General features: G+C 42.7%; 1 protein-coding gene across 1 annotated transcript in view; it reads left to right on the forward strand.

Annotated features, from left to right (window-relative positions):
• LOC126183392 (uncharacterized) overlaps positions 1-21,077 on the forward strand; it is a 661,091-nt gene that overhangs the window by 521,433 nt on the left and 118,581 nt on the right. The window contains exon 7 of the mRNA XM_049925338.1: positions 10,631-10,676. Within this exon, the coding sequence (XP_049781295.1) occupies positions 10,661-10,676 (16 nt within the window). The 5' untranslated portion in view covers positions 10,631-10,660. The remainder of the gene's footprint in view (positions 1-10,630; positions 10,677-21,077) is intronic.

Consider the following 21,077-nt stretch of genomic DNA (forward strand, 5'->3'; position numbering starts at 1 on the left):
TCGCGAGTGCACTAAAGACGCTACTGCGAGCAACCAGAACTCCGTGTGCCACCGATGTCAGGTTTAAACACCAACAATTCTGGGGCTAGAAGGCAAATCACTGCAATCACATTTCTCGCCACCCAATAAACACGAATAGTTTACCTTCCTGCGTGTGGAAGCCTCTATTAGGATAGTACCTGTACCCATTTTAACGGTAGTTAATGGGCGGAGAAGTTTTGACTATGGCCTACAGTATATAGAGTGGACGGCTGCTGTTTGATGGTGGGGAGCATTCTGCCTTGGATCAAGTTTTCGGCTTCATACCATGGGTATACAGGGTGAAGCGAAATTCGCGCACTCGGGCTTCGCAGCGCGACTGCTCACATGCCAGCGGTACAAAAATTTCTGTCGCAAAACTTCGTCCGGCGACTGCATCCAGCAGAAAATGGACGTTAAAGAGTGGCAATCTGGCAACACCGTAACCACATGTATGGTAACTATCTTTGTCAGCACATGTTAGTTGTTCTGCACAGCTGCTGCAGTGGATAGAGTTTTGAGTTAGCATGCAGGACGTCGTGGGTTCGATCTTGGGATGGGGCGCATTTGATTTTATTTGCTAATTTCATTCTGACGTTTCATACTGTAATATACGCTGTTTCTTAGGTCACATGTATCCTAAATTTACAACATTTTGTAACTCTGAACGTAACAAATACGTGGTTAGACAAACAAGAAATAGACAGTTGAAGCAAATAACCTCTCATAGGACAGAATAAGTACAAAAACAATATCAATTTCGAGATGCTAAAGATGCACCTGTTCCATGTAATGCTCATTACCCTTCTGACAGATAAGGTTCTGCATGATTCATACCAACATCGCTAATTGTGAAATGTTCTCTTTCGAATTACACTGCGTCCCTAACGGTAATAGACGTGATGTTTCCACAATCCCATCGATAGACTAATAACAATAGTAATAATAATAATAATAATAGTAATAATAATAATGCATTGAAATACGTACTAAACAGCTTGCGTTTACCAGACTCAGTGTTCAAAGGCATGGAACCATGGTGCTAACACATACAAATAGTAACCGAGTTTGAACATTATTCGCAAAGCACATTGATAGTCCCATTGGTAACGTATGGCCCTAACGAAATGCATGGACCTAGACGAGGCAAGAATAACAGTTGTTACTAATCTCTGGGACCATTTATGGAGGATACAAAGAAAACAGGTTTCGCATCTCGTGGACTGAGGCAATTGTGAAATTCCATGACATGCAAAGGGTTTCTTTCAAAGCTGACCAATCTTCCATTTGTACGATTGTAGAATGTAAGTGCAAGTGTTTTCTAGAGGAGCCGCTGCAATCTCTATTGATGATTAAGATGCCAGATACCCTGCACTACATTTACCAAATAAAAAACATAGGGGTCAACCCACGATCGAACCATCGACCTGCTGCATGCTAACCCAAAACTCTATCCACTGCACCAACTGTACAGCACAAGGACTGTCTGCTGACAGAAGTAGTTACCTTACATGTAGTTACAGTGTTACCAGATAGCCACTCCTTAACGTCTATTTTCTGCCGGATGTACTCACCGGACGAAATTGTGTGACAGACATTTTTTCATCACTAGCACGTGAGGAGTTGCGCTGCGAAGCCCGAGTGCGCGAATTTCGCTTCACTTTCAAAAATAGTTCAAATGGTTCTGAGCACTATGGGACTTAACATCTGACGTCATCAGTCCCCTAGAACTTAGAACTACTTAAACCTAACTAACCTAAGGACATCACACACATCCATGCCCGAGGCAGGATTCGAACCTGCGACCGTAGCAGTCGCACGGTTCCGGACTGAGCGCCTAGGACCGCGAGACCACCGCGGCCGGCCGCTTCACTTTGTGTATCGGTATGTACGGCGAGAAACGTCTCCCACATTCCCGTGACGAGGCGGCGTCGTCCAACGCTTTTCCGCCTTGTCGCGATTTCGTGTTTCTTCAATAACTTTCCACAGATGGTCCCTTCAGTAGCGTGCGAATAACTGAGCAGCTTCGCGTGTCCGAGATGCGTGCTACCCGGCTCCAGAGAATAACAATCTGTGTTTTACCAGAATCGTTTATGTCTGTTGATGTTTCAAACATGCTGCTCGTATTATTCTTTGTTCCTCTTATTGAGAGTGTTTATCATAGGTACAAATGTAAGGGCTAGTGAAGAATATGAAACAAGAAAATAAACCTAATAAAACTAGGTGCGGAAACCAATCGTTTCCCCGATACCACACTTTACGACTGAGTACATGAACAACTCGTAACCAAGTCCCTGAGGGTACCAACTGCAAATGTGCACCTGAGGACAAACACATTACAAGTGTTCCACACGGTCACCGTTCATGTAAAAGGCTGGCTTAAGCAAGTCTCCTCATTAATTCCCAATTTAAAAAAAAAAAGTCTCCGTCCGAACAGCCCTCGAAAGACCCAACAACACCAACCGACTGCCGTGTCATCCTCAGCCGATATGCGTCACTGAATGCGAACATGGAGGGGCATGTGGTCAGCACATCGTTTTCTCGGCCATTGTCAGTTTTCGTGACAGGAGACGAGGTCACCTGCCTCCCTTCCGACTGCCACGATAACTCCTCTCATTGCGACTTCTCCGTGAAAAGGAGCAATCATACGACCTGACTCATCTACAAGAGTAGAAACCATCACAAAGGCCGTGATCAGCATAGAAGGCGCTGCTATTTGTATCACCTCTAGAGCAATCTACGCCAAGCTGAGACTACCATCCGAATTCTGTGCATTAAAGCGAAATAAGCAGAAACACCACCAACGTAAGGCAGGCTGCGGTTAAGGTTGGCAGTTGGGAAAAGGACACCCGAAACGCCCGAAAAACTCTCGCGTCTGAGAACAACGTCTTTCTTCCTCAAGTAGCCAGCTCGTCCAGAAATGATACAGTTTTCTTCAAAACGTAATATGTTGTTTAGACTTACGGCTTATGCTCCCAATGGAAGCAGGAGCTACTTATAGAAACGTCTGATGCTACATACAGTCTGATAGTCACAAAAGAAGGAAGACAAAACGAAAGATTACGAACAGTGTAGATATTTTAACCTGCAAAGTGTGGAGGCGAGTACAACGTTGTTTTTCTTGAATCGAGTTGGGCAAGATGCGACGGGGTAACCTGTTGCGTGGCAACTGAATAAGCCGCGAGAGACGTCTGAGGCAGGATACACGAGGAGAAGGGCGCCGTTTGTCGTAATTATAAATCTCAAGTCGCGTGTTTACTGAAAATACAAGGTCTCTACTTATAAAGAGAAGAAAATGCTGAACAGTTACTGACTTTGAAGAACCTGTCGACATACTATGGGGAGTGTTCAGGAGAAACTGAACGTGTACAGGAAGACGCAGGCGTGACGTTTCTTAAACTATGGACAATTAATTGCTACAAACGATAAACGTTAAAAGGATGTACCATTTTGTTTGGACGAAAGTTATCAGCAGAAAGGCAAGGAGTGAACAGTCACTTGGAAGTTCTGGATCCATTTGTTTATTTTTCTGTCGCTGCTGTTGTGCACAGCCCAAAATGCGGCCTGTCACCGACTGGACACACCCTTCTTACCTTATACTGTGTGTTGCCACGTAACATTGTTTCCGTATTTTGTGACAGCGGGAGACTAATTTATCAGGTGAATAGATAATAGCTGTGATAGTTTTCGAGCATAGATTCTTGCACAGGGGCAAGGTTATTTTATGTGTTCAAAGTGACTCTCATTAGAAGCCAAACAGTGTCGATACTGTTGAACTGTTGATCGCACCATGGCTGTCAGCGTTGCCAGTGTTACAGCCGCCCAGGACATTCGGGTGGTTTCTCGTAGCTTGTTCACTGTAGCTGGTTTCCGTCGATAAACTTCATTTTTCAGTGTCCCCCAAAGATAGAAGTCGAGACATGTAAGAACTGGAGGTCGCGGTGGGTGGTCAACAGCTCCTCTTCGACCTATTAATCGTTCAGGTAGGTTTTCATCTAAGTAGGTTCTGATATCTCTGTGATAGTGAGGCGGAGCGCCACACCACTCGGATGGCAGGTCAAATCGATGTTTGAAGCAGATGAAGACACACCTCACCAGTTACGGTACCTTTAAAGAAGAATGGGCCAATCAAACCGCACGATGGTAGGCCATACTACACATTAACACCAGGCAGATTAACATCTTTGTCCACGTGAACGTAAGGATTTTCAGGAGCACAGTACACGCAGTTGTGGCGGATACAGTACCGTTCAGTTTGAACTGCGCCTCGTCCGACCAGATAACCATCCCGAATACAATAAATTGTTATATGAATTGGTAGCTGAGTTCCGTACACATTACGTCATTGCTGTTCTACCTCCATTATTTTTTCGTGCTTCCAGTACTTTACGTTGGTCAGACGATGATCTTACTTCATTCATTGCTGCACTGTCATTTGCTGGAAAACGCGCCAAGATCTGTTGAGGGAACAGTGGACTACGCTACCGCGCAAAATCGCAGCGATATGTCATTTTATTTGGAAGATATTAACTATCCTAGTGTCTACATTTTTCTGGACCCCTCTGCACTTAGATATTTGCTCAAAAGTTGCATGATTCTTGTTAGACAAACATGCTCGAATCAGTATTAATAACGTTAATATTTAATAGAAAAGTTTAATTTAATTTGGAAATGTTTCTGTAGAATGAAAATTTTCTAAATTGCTATGGTTATCAAAAAAGTTCTCAGTCTATAGCGTTCACTGGTGATACTATTTTTCATAATGTGCTTCATCTGCCAGAAACATCCGTATAAAACGGCGAGCTACTCTCTGATACAATTATGCTATGGCGAAAATATAATTTATATCCGAATTAAAACAAAAATAATATACAGAAGAATGTAAAAGAAAACTGAGGACCTGTTACATGACGATCATTTTGGCTTTCGGAAAGGTGAGGGCAACGGAGAGACAATTCTGACGATGCGATTGATAATGAAAGAAAGACCTAAGAAAAATCAAGAAAAGTTCATAGGATTTGTTAGCCCGCAAAAAATGTTCAACAATGTAAATTAGTACAAGATATCCGAAATTATTAGAAAAATAGGAGTAAAGGAAAGACGGGCAATATAAAATATCTATAAGAAGCAAGAGGGAAGAATAAGAATGGAAGACCAAGAACGAAGTACTCAGATTAAAACGGGTGTTAAGCCAGGGATGTAGTATTTCTGCCCTCTTCGCCCGTACTGTTCAATCCATACATCGAATAAACAGTGACGAAAATAAAAGAAAGATTCAGAAGGGGAAATAAATTCAGGGTGAAAGGTTATCAGTGAGAAGATTCGCTAATGACATTGCTGTCGTCAGTGAAAGAGAAGAAGAATAGCAGGACGTATTGAATGCAATGTTCGGTGTAATGAGTACAGAATATGGACTCTGAGTAAACTGAAGAAATATGAAAGCAATGAGGAGTGTCAGAAATGAGATTAGCAATAAACATAATATCGAAGTTGGAGACCACGACGTAGGTGAAGTTAAGTAATTCTGCAAGATTGGAACCGTAACAACACATGACGGACGATGGAAGGACATAAAAAGCAGATTAGCAAAGACGAAGGCTGCATTCCTGATCAGGAGAAGTCAGTTAGTATCAAACATCTGGCTTAATCTGACGAAGAAATTTCTGAGAATGTACATTTGGAGCACAGCATTGCGTGGTAGCAGATCATGGACTGTGAGGAAACCTGTACGGAACGGAACCAAATCGTCTGAACTGTGGTGCTATAGAAGGATGTTGAAAATTAGGTGAAGCAAAAAGATAAAGAATGGGGAGGTCTACTGGAGAATCAGCGAAGAAAGGAACATGTGGAAAACACTGACAAGAAGCATGAACAGTATGGTAAAATGTAATACATTAGGGGTAACCCATAATACTAGATGGTAAACGGTATTGGAAGACAGGGATCGTAATACATTCAGCAAATAATTGGAGATTTGGGATGCACGTGTTGTTCGAAAGTTGCTAATTTTCAACATGAAACAGAGGGTTGTTGTAGTGAAAATTAAAAAAAAAAACTGATTTATCATACAGCGCTAGAAAACACAATTTCCTCAAAAAATGTAATTAAAAAAAACGCGTAAGGAACATATTAGACATCGCTTCAGTACCTCGCCTAGCTTATATAAAAATGTTTGTGTTATTGCTAAACAACTATCACTTGCCTTTGATCATGATGAAGAACGTGCTGTTGCCGGCCGGAGTGGCCGAGCGGCTGTAGGCGCTACAGTCTGGAACCGCGCGACCGCTACGGTCGCAGGTTCGAATCCTGCCTCGGGCATGGATGTGTGTGTTGGCTTTAGGTTAGTTAGGTTTAAGTGGTTCTAAGTTCTAGGGGACTGATGACCTCCGAAGTTAAGTCCTATAGTGCTCAGAGCCATTTGAACCATTTTTGAAGAACGTGCAATTATGATAAAATGACGACAATAATTATATATATTCTTTATGTTTGTGCAACTAAACTGTCTTTGCACCAGAAACATTTTCTCTGGTTACATGAAAGCGCAGAAGATGCGCGAGCAGCTAATTTTTTATTACTTATAAAATGTAATTTATAATTTCTAAGGATTTAAAATACATAATGGACCAACACTTAACGATGTACGGTTCTAATTACGTACAAAAGAAACCAAGGAATAAACAAAGAGAAGTTGTTGGCTCTCATACACACATCTGGCAGCAGTGGATGCGCTCTGTCTGATGTATTTGACACCCCTGTGCCTTGCTGATACAATTATGGCTTTTATTTTAATGTACTTAGTGTTGCATGGGATTGTCTTTTCTGTGAGTTTACTTGCATGTTTTAATGGCCAGATGGCAATCTGCCACACATAGTAGCTTTATAATTCACATAGATGATGATCTAAAGATTGCAATATATTTTTGCTGAAACCTGTAATTAGGATATGTATCAACTGCGATCTGGACAATAAAACTTCTATTTTGGAAGCTTTTTTTACAAAACAAGTTTTATTTGAAATTTTTTGGCTGTTCTAACACATCTGTCCACTCGAGGAGGATGAACTGTGTGCAAGCTATGGTCACGTTTCGGGTATACCAAAGTCTCCACCACTGTGCTCGTCGTTCTGTTAGCAGTTTTCTGTATTATGAACTTGAGGGATAGGAAGAGTGCATCCAGCGGCTATTAGTGTATCTGTTCCAGTGAAACCGAGAAGGGTGGTGGAGGGGGGTGTTCGTGAGTCCGCCTGGTTCCAGTTCGTGCGTGTGATAGGCAGAGGGGCGTGGCGCGTAGGCTGTGGTGTGCCTGGCTTGGGCAACAACCCTCCGGCACACGTGTATGCTATAGATAGCAGGGGTGACCGCTCACAAATAGCCTTATCGTCGCTCCCTTGGGGACCAGCCCCACAAGACTCGCCCAAAACGCTGCTCCCTGGCCTCTTCTGTGGTGTGTTGCATAGTAGGAGATTCCTGTAAGTCAATGCTCACCACACATTTTTATTTATTTATACATTTTCATTTTTGTCAGTCATCTGAGTGATTTTATGCGGCCCGCCACGACTTCTTCCGTGCCCATCTCTTAGAGAAAAAGTTTCTGGTGTAACTCACCACTTAGGACTAAGTATTGATTGCACAGAAACGAGAAGTAAGAATAATATGTGCTGTTCGCCCACTGTCTTCATGTTGTTACCTCTTCAAGGATTTACCGAGCGAAGTGGCGTAGTGGTTAGTACACCGAAGTTGCATTCGGGACGACAACGGTTCTGGCCATCCAGACTTAGATTTTCCGTGATTTACCTAAATCGCTCCAGGCAAATGCCAGGATGTCTCCTTCCAAAGGGCATGGCCGATTTCCTTCCCCATCCTTGAAACAATCCGAGCTCTAATGACCTCGATGGCGACTGGATGTTAAACTCTAATAGTCCTTCCTTCAAGAAATCAGGCGTTGTAACTCCAACGTCACAATACAAATATTCTCAACTGAAATTCGTCATAAATAATCCATCACAATTTGAGAAGAACAATGATGTTCTTCTCTGCAATTCTGGAGGAAAAGACTATATTACCCGCTATTATTGGTTGGTGCATAAGTTCGTAGCGTTTTTGTTCTGCATGTTGGTATTCCGATTGCTAGTGGTTTATTTATCAGTTGTCACTTTTTTGTAATTCACTATTCCTTTTTGAGTTTACATATTGTTATTTTGTCATTTGGAGATAGTGCGTGGAGCTGTAGATGCTAAAAAATGGAGTACCAAGTGGAGAAATCAGAACGTATCTGATATATTCTTCTGTTTGAGTTCAGTAAAACTGTGACAGCAAAAACATTTGCCCCGTGTCTGGGGTAATGCCATTAGACACAGCACGGCAAGAAAATAGTTTTCTCGTTTTAAGGAGGATTGTTTTGCCATCAGCGACTCTCCACGTTCAGGAAGACCTTCGGGGCTTGATAAGGGTAATTTAAACGCATTAATTCACAGTGAGTCAGGTAAGTGTAGTCGAGAAATGGCAAACGTGATGGAACTGTGATCATTCCACCATCTTGCGACATTCGCATGCAATGGCGAAGTTTCAAATATTGGGTGTGTAGTACCGCGTGCAAAATCACAAAAATCAGTGAGCGGCCATACTTGTATCTGCATCTCTACTTGCTCCTCATTAGTGGTTCGTTAACAGCACTGACCATTCGTATCCTTTATCTTTATTGGTGACGAGAAAAGGTGTGTTTTTGGTAACATAAGGAAAAGAAAGGAATAGTTGAGCCCAAACGAAGTAGCAACTCGCCGTACAAAGACCTGCGCACGTCCACAAAAGATAATCTTATGCATCTGGTAGAACAGCGACAGTGTAGTGGGCTATGAACTGCTTTCTCGAGGTGTAACTATCGCTGCTGACATTTATTGTCAACAACTGAGACGTCTTGCAGCTGCAGTGCGAGAATAACGACCAGGAAGACTGCGTGGAAAGATGCTACTCCACGATAATGCCCGCCGGCATTCTGCTAGACTGACAAAAAGCACGACATAGGAGTTGCGTTGGGAAGTCATTCAAATGGTTCATATGGCTTTAAGTACTACGGGACTTAACATCTGAGGTCATCAGTCCCCTAGAACTTAGTACTACTTAAACCTAACTAACTTAAGGACATCACACACATCCATGCCCGAGGCACGATTCGAACCTGAGACCGTAGCAGCAGCGCGGTTCCAGACTGAAGCGCCTAGAACCGCTCGGCCACAGCGGGGAAGTCATTCCTCGTCCACCTGATTCACCTCATCTTGCGCCCTCAGATTTTCACCTTTCCAATTCTCTATGGAAAACCTTCATTGAATATCCTTTCCGGGTGAAAATGCGCTCAAACATGCCTCGACGAGTTCTTCGTCTCAAAACCATGTGATTTCTGCAGTCGCGGAATCGAAAAGTTGCCCCAGCGTTGGAAGACTGTTGTAAATAATGAAGGAGGTTGTATTAGTGATGACTGAAGTCTCTGTTATGTTTATCTGATGTGTTTATTAAACGTACGGAAAAACGCTACGAACTATGCACCAACCTAATAAAACTGTCAGTGCCTCTAGTCTAGCACATGCCTATTGAACCTGTCAAATACCGGCCGGGGTGGCCGAGCGGTTCTAGGCGCTACAGTCTGGAACCGCGCGACCGCTACGGTCGCAGGTTCGAATCCTGCCTCGGGCATGGATGTGTGTGATGTTCTTAGGATAGTTAGGTTTAAGTAGTTCTAAGTTCTAGGGGACTGATGACTTTAGATATTGAGTCCCATAGTGCTCAAAGCCATTTGAACATGTCAAATGCAAACACACATTTTGTCTGTATTGAAATTACTATTGCAGAGTCCCCACATACACACAAAGCGAAGTGCTTTTGCATTCAGAGGAACGTCGTGAGGATTCTTTTGCTTCCAGACAGTTGTTACACTGAACCATCACGGCATCAAAATCCGACCCGATAATTAAAAAAAAGTTGTCCTGATACCTCTTCTTTGGTGATGCCGGGCTGTTGGCCGCAATTCGGGCGCTTGACTGTGGTGGCCCATCACCGTACCATCGCGTCGGCTTCCAGATGCGTTTTTATCGGTCTAGAGGTGCGAGTAAAGAACGTTGCTGTCAGTGCAGAACGCAGCACAGGGATCGCGTGCGCTTTGCCACCCTCTGGTTCCTCTAACTCACCAGAGTATGAGAATCACTCTCGTTCACAACAACTTTTATCTCTTGAATAATTACAGTTAACCGCAGATAACCTCTCTGGCGTATGGCCTGTGCGTCTGACATCGGGCAGTTAAACAAAAAGAAAACAAAGCAAGATAACTCAGGCGTACTCTGTAAATAAATGGGTGTCGTGGAGGATGCCTTACGTAATTAGCATACTTGCCGGCCCCTTGCTGTGCAATAAGTCTCACAACTAGTTAAACCAAATTAACATGTTTACCAATATTCCAACCATCCTGCTGTCAACGGTTCTTTTCTCTGAATAAAACAATATTTAAGAATAAGAATTCTATTCTAATTGTACTTAAGTCTCACGCGAGAAATCAGAGGAACCTAAGCAAACTCCTGAAGTGTCATTTTATTTCAGAGTTCTCTCATGATTTTGTTTGTTTACAGGTACGGAGGAGTCAAGGACAATAGTTGCAGATGACGCTCATTAACGGTAGGTGTTTTCAAACATTTTTATAGTTTATAGATGAAAGGTTAGCCAAATTTAAACAATGTTAGTGGGTGATCTTTCACTTCAGATGACCTTGAAATTCGGTTTCATAAGCATGAACGGTATAGCTGCTGTGAGTCACACGTAAAGATTTCACAGCAAAAAACATCGCTCTTAATTAGACTCTTAGAGTTCTCCGATTTAAGCTAATGAGACACATTCAGTATGAATATTTCTAGTGTGGAAGTTCGTCTGCTGGTAATGCTTTAAGGTTTCCTGATTGATTTAAAAATTAGGATATATTGACTTAGTCTTCGGGTCATTGCAGACTATTAGATTAGGACCGTATGTAGTAGCTGTTCTTAACAGATCAAGTTAAAACTGGTTTTGAAAAATAAATTACAAATTCGGACTGAAAATTTAGTTTTCTAAAGTGCCACTAACGAAAGCGTTGTTTTCTTTACTTTCATTCGTTCTAGCCCAGCATTGCTTTCATGCATTGACCATCCTGTAGCTCACAATGTTAGTGTATGTACTGGAAACTCTCTTCCGTGTTTATAGGGAACAAACACCAACTATCAAGACAAAGATTTCTTACATAAAGTAGAACAAAGCATACTATAAAATGGTCATTCTTTTCAGTGACCTAAAACGTCTTCTACAAGGCGTCAGTCACGAGGGTAGGGTGTCAACTAGAATCCGGCATATAAAAGTGTCAAGTCGGATGTAGGAAGTAAGATCATGTGCAGAAGAGATACTGCCTTTCCCAGACACCAACCAAACTGGGCCTGGACTAGACCTTGTATCTTTGAAAGCGCCGCTTACCGACGTCCAAAGTGAATGCAGAGGAGAACTGTCAGAGAACATGTTGTCAGAACTGTTGTTAGATGAGGAGACAGCCTATTCCCAATTCCCTACGACTGTCTGGGGGAAGAAAGCTATTCGTGAACGGACGAAGACACAGATGACTCTGGACTGATAATTGGTCAAATGGCTCAAATGGCTCTGTGCACTATGGGACTTAACTTCTGAGGTCATCTCTCCCCTAGAACTTAGAACTACTTAAATCTAACTAACCTAAGGACATCACACACATCCATGCCCGAGGCAGGTTTCGAACGTGCGACCGTAGCGGTCGCGCGGTTCCAGGCTGTAGCGCCTAGAACCGCTCGGCCACCTCGGCCGGCCGATAATTGGTCATTAAAAGAACAAATTACTAGTCAGTTATGTAGCCTTCGCAGATGACCTCACACTCCTAGCGTCGATCGTAGAAGACATTATTTACCACTTCTTCTCTCATAACAATATAAGAATTAAAGCAGAGTGAAGAGATCACCACAACAAGACAGCGTTAATCACAGAGTTGCTCCAGACGCAGTCCGTTAGCTAACACAATAATATGGAAAATAAGCTCTTTCACTTTCCTTGGAGAATCGATAAATACGGAAATCAAGGAAGATATAACCACGAATTATAGGTGCACCGAACTTGAGTGAGCCTAACATCTCCTTATGAACGTTTACAGGTATAATTCCCTTTCGCTCAACTTAAAACTCCGACACTATAACCCTGTAGTGACACTTTCAGTACATTATGCGTCCAGAGGGCCGAGAAGGAAGAACTGAGGAAACTAGAACTAAACGATAGAGAGATTCTGAGCAAAAATCATTGGCCCCATCAAAGTAGGTGTCAAACACAACAAGGATTCTATCAACATTTAGAAGAGAGCATTAGATCAGCTGTGAGGAACAGAAGGTTAATCTTCTACAGTTGTGGTCATGGTGGACAACTGGAGACTTACAGCAAGGATCTCCAGCACTGTGTCTTGAGGAAAGTGACCATGGTCAGGTGGATAAGACTACGTAATTTGCAAACACCTTGAGCAGCTTTAAATTGACCTTAACAAAGTACACGATGGAGGTCAGTACAGAATGCTTCCCAGAATTTTTGGTTCTTTCCGGTCACTAACAGCAGTAAGCGTGGGCCTGGGAATTGGAGGGGTTAAGGAACAGAAAATCCCCCGTAGCTCCAGGATGAGAGAGTATTGGGCTAAGAGAAAAGCTTGGTAGAATTACGAACTACATGGTCCGGTATAGGCTTAAATAGGAGAGAGTAAAAACTGGTCCCCATTTTCCCACGTATCTGAATGTTGGGGACACTGGATCACGTTGGACAATTTTTTTCCTTGTTTTTTTTTCCTAGCTTGTATTTTAACTGTCTCCATTTATCTCTTTATGTAGAAACGTTGCTATATTGTTTCAGCACATTTGCAACTAAGTAATTAAGATTTACCACTGTTTGTCTATTTATAAAAAAATATTTAGGACAGTAATATCACCTGGGCCAACCTGCCCTACCCACGGGGCAGTTGGGGAAAGCTGACCCATATGATTTTATCATTTAATTTACTTACGATATAGATTATTTAACTGAAAATATATCGATTTAAATACTCACAAGTTTATTTTAAAACAAATTCCTGCAGCTTTATCATAGAAACTACAATAATAAACGGTGTTATCAATGTTATAATAAGAGTTTGACAGACAAGTAAGTCCAAAATTTTTATCAGTCTTCGTCTGAATGCCTGATAGGACCGTCACAGTTCAGACAACCATAAAAAAGTCAGTTCACATGATTTTTAATAGGTAGGAGATGTGCCCATCGCTTACAACTTGTGCATTGAATCCATTCATTACCTGGATTGCTGTGAGGAAATGGTTTAAGAAACGTAAGACACAGGGCATCCTCATCCTCATCTTGAAGAATCTTCTTAGTAAGCCTACTATCTTCCTGCGCTTATTTGGGGAGTTATATCATGTCATTTAGTTTGACCACCGCCATTCGGCAGACAAAAGGTTTTGAAGCAGAGCATCCATTTTTCTCTTGAAGTGTTTTCTTTTCTGTCTACGGTGTCTTGTTATTCGCATCCTGTCACTGCTAATCTCATAGTTGCTTCAAAAAAATTGCCTTCCTCAGTTTTCTTATTATAATTTCGAACTATCCTAAAATTGAAACGGTAGAATGTCGATGAGTAAAAGCTATAATCTAAGATACATGTAGATTTGAAACTTCAAAATATATGTCATTCAGTTTCCCATAAGTAATAATTTCACAATTTATATTACGCTCGTCTTAATTGAATACCTGAACACAGTTCTTGGGTTTGGGAAGAAAAAAAGAAAACTCCACATTGATGCTACCGGTTCAAAATCAATGCAGTACGCAATTAAAAAATAACGTTGCGCATGATCTAGACTTTGACTACGTTGTGCCTGTTACAGTTAATAAGATTACATACTTACAAAACGACAGCGGGGCACGTTGGCCACTATCGGCCCTATCGCCATATTGAAATTAGTTCATTTACGAAAACGTTTTAAACATTTATTGCGTATACAGTGTCAAAATAATCCTTAATATATGGACTTTAGTCGCTGTAGACCCTTCTTTGGTAAGAGCATTGCCTTCGAATACACAACAAAATATCTCGAGCAGGCAAAATTTACATTCACCGACAAGAAAACATAAAATACGTGCCCATCTTCGCTCGACAATTTAAATAAGCGCATGCGCCCGAATCAAGTATTCGTGCGGCCCGTGGTTATCAGTCGTAGGTTATAATAATATGCACACAGTATGTAACAGTCGAATCGCAAAACGCCAACTAACGTTAAGAACTTGTTAGGAGTGCAGCTTCCTGCTCAGTAAGAAACAAAAGAGATAGTAATACCATGTTGGGTCACATTAATGTAACCACCTGTTAGAAGTCTGAATAGTCATCACCTTTTGCGATGCGAGACGTGCAGGAGGAGAGTAAGTCAGGTTCTGCAAGAGACCGACAGAGATGTGGAGCCATGCCACAGAGTAATATCTTTGTCTGTGGCCATGCGGACTACCGTGCCGTGGTTTCTCGGTTGAGGATTCAAGGCGCTGACAACCCTATCGAGGTGGTTCCACATATTGTCGATTAGGTTTTAATCCGGGGACTCTGGTGGCCAGGGGAGTTAGGTAAGCTCATCTTGGCGCTCTTCGAATCACGCACGAACACTGCGAGCTATTTGCAACGTACTGTACGTAAATGCTGTCGTGCCGAGGAAAAACGAATAGCATGTTGGGGTGGACATGGTCCCCAAGGGTAGATCTATTGTGCCTTTCAGAATGACGAAATCAACCAGGGTTTCAAGAAAAATATAATAATTCCAGTCCCAAAAAAAGCAGGTGTTGACAGATGTGAAAATTACCGAACTATCAGTTTAATAAGTCACAGCTGCAAAATACTAACGCGAATTATTTACAGACGAATGGAAAAACTGATAGAAGCCGACCTCGGGGAAGATCAGTTTGGATTCCGTAAGAATGTTGGAACGCGTGAGGCAACACTGACCCTACGACTTATCTTAGAAGAAAGATTAAGGAAAGGCAAACCTACGTTTTTAGCATTTGTAGACTTAGAGAAAGCTTTTGACAATGTTGACTGGAACACCCTCTTTCAAATTCTAAAGGTAGCAGGGGTAAAATACAAGGAGCGAACAGCTATTTACAATTTGTACAGAAAGCAGATGGCAGTTATAAGAGTCGAGGGGCATGAAAGGGAAGCAGTGGTTGGGAAGGGAGTGAGGCAGGGTTGTAGCCTATCCCCGGTGTTATTCAATCTGTATATTGAGCAAGCAATAAAGGAAACAAAAGCAAAGTTCGGAGTAGGTATTAAAATCCATGGAGGAGAAATAAACACTTTGAGGTTCGCCGATGACATTGTAATTCTGTCAGAGACAGCAAAGGACTTGGAAAAGCAGTTCAACGGAATGGACAGTGTCTTGAAAGGAGGATATAAGATGAACATCAACAAAAGCAAAACGAGGATAATGGAATGTACTCGAATTAAGTCGGGTGATGGTGAGGGAATTAGATTAGGAAATGAGACACTTAAAGTAGTAAAGGAGCTTTGCTATTTGAGGAGCAAAATAACTGATGATGGTCGATGTAGAGACGATATAAAATCTAGACTGGCAATGGCAAGGAAAGCGTTTCTGAAGAAGAGAAATTTGTTAACATCGAATATAGATTTGTGAGGAAGTCGTTTCTGAAAGTATTTGTATGGAGTGTAGCCATGTATGGAAGTGAAACGTGGACGATAAATAGTTTAGACAAGAAGAGAATAGAAGCTTTAGAAATGTGGTGCTACAGAAGAATGCCGAAGATTAAATGGGTAGATCAGATTACTAATGAGGCGGTATTAAATAGAAATGGGGAGAAGAGGAGTTTGTGGCACAACTGGACTAGAAGAAGGGATCGGTTGGTAGGGCATGTTCTGAGACATCGAGGGATCACCAATTTAGTATTGGAGGGCAGCGTGGAGGGTAAAAATCGTAGAGGGAGACCAAGAGATGAATACACTAAACAGATTCAGAAGGATGTAGGCTGCAGTAGGCACTGGGAGATGAAGAGGCTTGCACAGGATAGAGTTGCGTGGAGAGCTGCATCAAACCAGTCTCAGGACTGAAGACCACAACAACAACATGCCACGAAAACATTCCCCAGATCTCAACGGTCCCTCCTTTGGCCTGGACCCCTTCAGACGGTTGTTGCAGGGTCTTTGTTTTCAGACGATTCGGAGCATAAAACATGATTCACATTAAAAGGCTAGTTGTTGCCTCTCAATGGCCGTCGAATTGCAGTACTGGCGTCAGGTTCCAGCCTTCGTCGTCGATGAGCCAGGCGCCTGCTGCGGGGCCCAAACGCAGCAATATCTGCTAAACGGTCGTTGAGGAGACACGGTCGGTTGCCCCTTAGTTCATCTGGGCGGGCAGTTGCTCAACAGTTGCACGTCTATTTGCCCGTACACAACTCCGCAGCATCATTCAGTCCTGTCACCGATAGCCCGTGAGTACAACAGTTGCGTCGACGCCGTGTTCGATTCACACTGGCTCCATATTTTTTTTTATTATTCCTCATAATGTTAAATGATTAATTATAAATTTAAATATACTTAAAGAGTTCGTTTTACGAGGGTGAGTCAAATGAAAACTTTAAATTTGTAATAACAAATCGAAATTTCGCGCCGTTATCCTGTAAGTTGGTAAGCGTGCTACAAACAGCGCGCAGAATGGCCTATAGGTGCCAGCATAGTGCAGATCCACACATAACTTCGCAGTATCAGTATAAAGATGGCCGCCCCACTTGCGAGTTGCACCAGGGAAGAACAGCTTTCTGTTATTCGGTTTTTCCGTAGTGAAGGTGTGAAACCTATTGAAATTCATCGACTAGTGAAGGTTCAGTATGGTGATGCGTGTTTGTCACAGCAGCAAGTCTACGAATGGAGTAGGAAGTTCGCAAATCGTGTGACTTCAGTGGAAGATGCTCCTCGTCCAGGTCAGACACAAAGAGTTGTGATTCCGCAGAACATTGCAGCAGTTGAAGCCATAGCGAAGGAAAACCGACGACACTGAATCACATTGTAGCATGTATACAGATTAGCCATGGGTCAGCACACCACAATGTGCATGATGTGCTCCAGTTTCACAAAGTGGCTGCAAGATGGGTGTCACGGCAGCTGACTCCTGAAATGAGAGAACGACGTGTTGATGCTTGTGAAGAACTTCTTCGGCGCTTTGAACAAGAAGGTGATGGCTTCTTTGCAAGAATCGTTACTGGGGACGGAACCTGGGTTCACTTCCACCAACCATAAACGAAGAGAGCGAGCAACCCAGACCTTGCCCCAAGTGATTTCCCTACGTTTGGACCACTCAAAGACGCAATGGGAGGAAAGAAGTTCCGTTCTGATGAAGAGGTACACCACGCGGTGCATGAGTGGTTGCGCAGACTACCAAAGGAATTTTTTTCTAAAGGAATTTATGCACTTTGTAAGCGCTGGAGGACTTGCATTGAGCGTGGGGGAGATTATGTTGAAAAGTGATACAGCTTTGTACCACTTCTGCACAATAAATAATATTTAAAAAAATATTTAAGATTTTCATTTGACTCACCCTCGTATATTCGTAAAATTATTGTATTCAGTAAATTCAGATATTCAACATTCTTGCAATTACTGTAGTCCCCTTGTAAGTCAAAAGGCTATAGGCCATCATATTGTAGCACACTGGGGACATTTTGCACGCGCCGCCACTGGTGCTGACTACCGAAACGTGTGCCGTGGCTTCCGAAGAGATGCCCAACCATTGCACCGTACTCTTTTCAAGTCCCACAGACCGTTATTGTGCCAGCTGGACTGCGGGTACCTCTTTGGAACTCACGAGTGATTCCTTACGCTGGTTTCATGTGACACACTCCACATCACTCGACGGTCGCCTTGTCCATCAGTACATGAAGTCTGCTTTCCCTTGGTTTAGCTGTGGATGTTCCTTCGCGTTTTCGCTTCACAGTAACACCACTAACACGCTTGGGCAATTTTAGGAGGGTTAAAATGTCCCTGATGGATTTGTTACTTAAGTGACATCGAATGACTAGCCCATGCCAGGAGTCACTACTTCGTTTGACAGACTCATTCTGTTATTACTGCCTCTCTACTGACAAAGCAACAACGCCCGCCGATTTTTAAACTGGCCGGTCCACCTCTCGTGATATCTAGTACACTCCGTCTTCAGGCAACGAGTGGCCTGCCGGGACCAACCTCCGAGGAGGATGCGGATAGGAGGGGCGTGGGGTCAGCACACCGCTCTCCCGGTCGTTATGACGGTATTCTTGGCCGAAGCCTCTACTATTCGGTCGAGTAGCTCCTCAATTGTCATCACGAGGCTGAGTGCACCCCGAAAAAACGACAACAGTAATCGTATGGCGGCTGGATGGTCATCCATCCAAGTGCCGGCCACGCCCGACAGCGCTTAACGTCGGTGATCTCACGGGAACCGGTGTATCCACTGCGGTAAGGTGGTCAGTGGTCGGTGTTATATGGGTGCCGGGATACTTTTGATCAGAATGTCGGACAGTTATCATTTGCTAATGTGCTACAGCACACTTCAAACGTCGCACTAAAATTATGCTAACTCTCTTCGAATGCAAGCCGGAAACCAAACTAAAATTACACTTTCGTATGCCGCAATAACTGGAAACCAGTATAGAGTGCTGAATTGGTGATCAGACCCACTGCAATCAAATGAGAGAAGCGACGCAGCTGTCTGCTTTCGACTGCGCACGCTCTGATGTGACATCATCCCTTCCGGCACTAGGCACCGTAGTTCGCAGCACCAGCTCATTGTTTGTTCTTCTGAACTGCATGTGTGCGAGCTTAGAGTATAAGGAGTTTATTAGGAGTGGCTGAAGTAAAGGCTCTGTGGGCGAGCAGAAGCCGGCATTGTAGCTCAGCGTGTTCGGCCAGAGGGTTAGCGGCCCTCTGTTATAAAAAAAAAAAAAACTGAGTGAGTGGATGAACAATGAACTTCAACGGGTGTCAGGGGGCGTCTGCACCGAACAAATGCAACGAACAATAACGAACGAAATGAGATAAAAAAGTGGTTAGCAACAATACGTTGACCCAAGATGATTCCTGCTGCTACTAATTTTTTTCATCATTTTAGTTTATTCCTCGTAATGTTAAACAATTATAAAATTCAAACATATTTAAACAGTTCAATATTTATGTACATAAAAATAATATATTCCATTTAGTTACGATTACTACCCTTGTAAGTAAAAAAGCTATAGATGGTCGTAAAAAAGAAGCAAGTATATGAGCAGATTTAGAATGAAAGTTTTTCCCATACTGGGGAGCACAGTAATGAATGTATTAAAAGAAGGTGGCATTTTCTTCTTTTACCGTATTAATTTCATTTGTTCCCGTCTACCTTCAGCCTTCTAGGGCAATCTCAGGTGATCTTGTGGTTCTGCTATAGGAAACTATGTCTTGCACACTCAAATGTCAGTTTCTTTAAATTTGTGCTTTCTGTTTGTTTTTGCCCCAAAAGTTTATGAATGTCATGCTGTCAAACCGAAAGGACAGTATTTGTAGATCAAACTGAATAGAAAACACACACGATTACATATATTTACTAAATGTTTTAATGCCATTTTTCTTCTACGCTTTGCGTTGTACGGCATTATAGCAGCCTAAATGTAATTTCATATCCGTTGCTACAACTATACCGCATTTGAGATGAATATACAGAGTGGTCCACTGATCGTGACCGGGCCAAATATCTCACGAAATAAGCGTCAAACGAAGAAACTACAAAGAACGGAACTTGTCTAGCTTGAAGGGGGAAACCAGATGGCGCTATGGTTGGCCCGCTAGATGGCGCTGCCATAGGTCAAACGGACATCAACTGCGTTTTTTAAAATAGGAACGCCCATTTTTTATTACATATTCTTGTAGTAAGTAAAGAAATATGAATGTTTTAGTTGGACCACTTTTTCCACTTTGTGATAGATGACGCTGTAATAGTCACAAACGTATGGCTCACAATTTTAGACGAACAGTTGGTAACAGGTAGGTTTTTTAAATTAAAATACAGAACGTAGGTACGTTTGAACATTTTATTTCGGTTGTTCCAATGTGATACATGTACCTTTGTGAACTAATTATTTCTGAGAACGCATTCTGTTACAGCGTGATTACCTGTAAATACCACATTAATGCAATAATTGCTGAAAATGATGTCCGTCAACCTCAGAGCATTTGGCAATACGTGTAACGACATTCCTCTCAACAGTGAGTAGTTCGCCTTCCGCAATGTTCGCACGTGCATTGACAATGCGCTGACGCATGTTGTCAGGCGTTGTAGGTGGATCACGATAGCAAATATCCTTCAACTTTCCCCACAGAAAGAAATCCGGGCACGTCAGATCCGATGAACGTGCGGGCCATGGTATGGTGATTCGACGACCAATCCTCCTGTCATGAAATATGCTATTTAATACCGCTTCAACCGCATACGAGCTACGTGCCGGACGTCCATCATGTTGAAAGTACATCGCCATTCTGTCATGCAGTGAAACATCTTGTAGTAACATCGGTAGAACATTACGCAGGAAATCAGCATACATTGCACCATTTAGATTGCCATCGATAAAATGGGCGCCAATTATCCTTTCTCCCATAATGCCGCACCATACATTATCCCGCCAAGGTCGCTGATGTTCCACTTGTCGCAGCCATCGTGGATTTTCCGTTGCCCAATAGTGCATATTATGCCGGTTTACGTTACCGCTGTTGGTGAATGACGCTTCGTCGTTAAATAGAACGCGTGCAAAAAATCTGTCATGGTCCCGTAATTTCTCTTGTGCCCAGTGGCAGAACTGTACACGACGTTCAAAGTCGTCGCCATGCAATTCCTGGTGCATAGAAATATGGTACGGGTGCAATCGATGTTGTTATAGCATCCTCAACACCGACGTTTTTGAGATTCCCGATTCTCGCGCAATTTGTCTGCTACTGATGTGCAGATTAGC

Source organism: Schistocerca cancellata, chromosome 1 (genome assembly GCF_023864275.1).
Source record: "Schistocerca cancellata isolate TAMUIC-IGC-003103 chromosome 1, iqSchCanc2.1, whole genome shotgun sequence".
Classification (NCBI taxonomy): domain Eukaryota; kingdom Metazoa; phylum Arthropoda; class Insecta; order Orthoptera; family Acrididae; genus Schistocerca; species Schistocerca cancellata.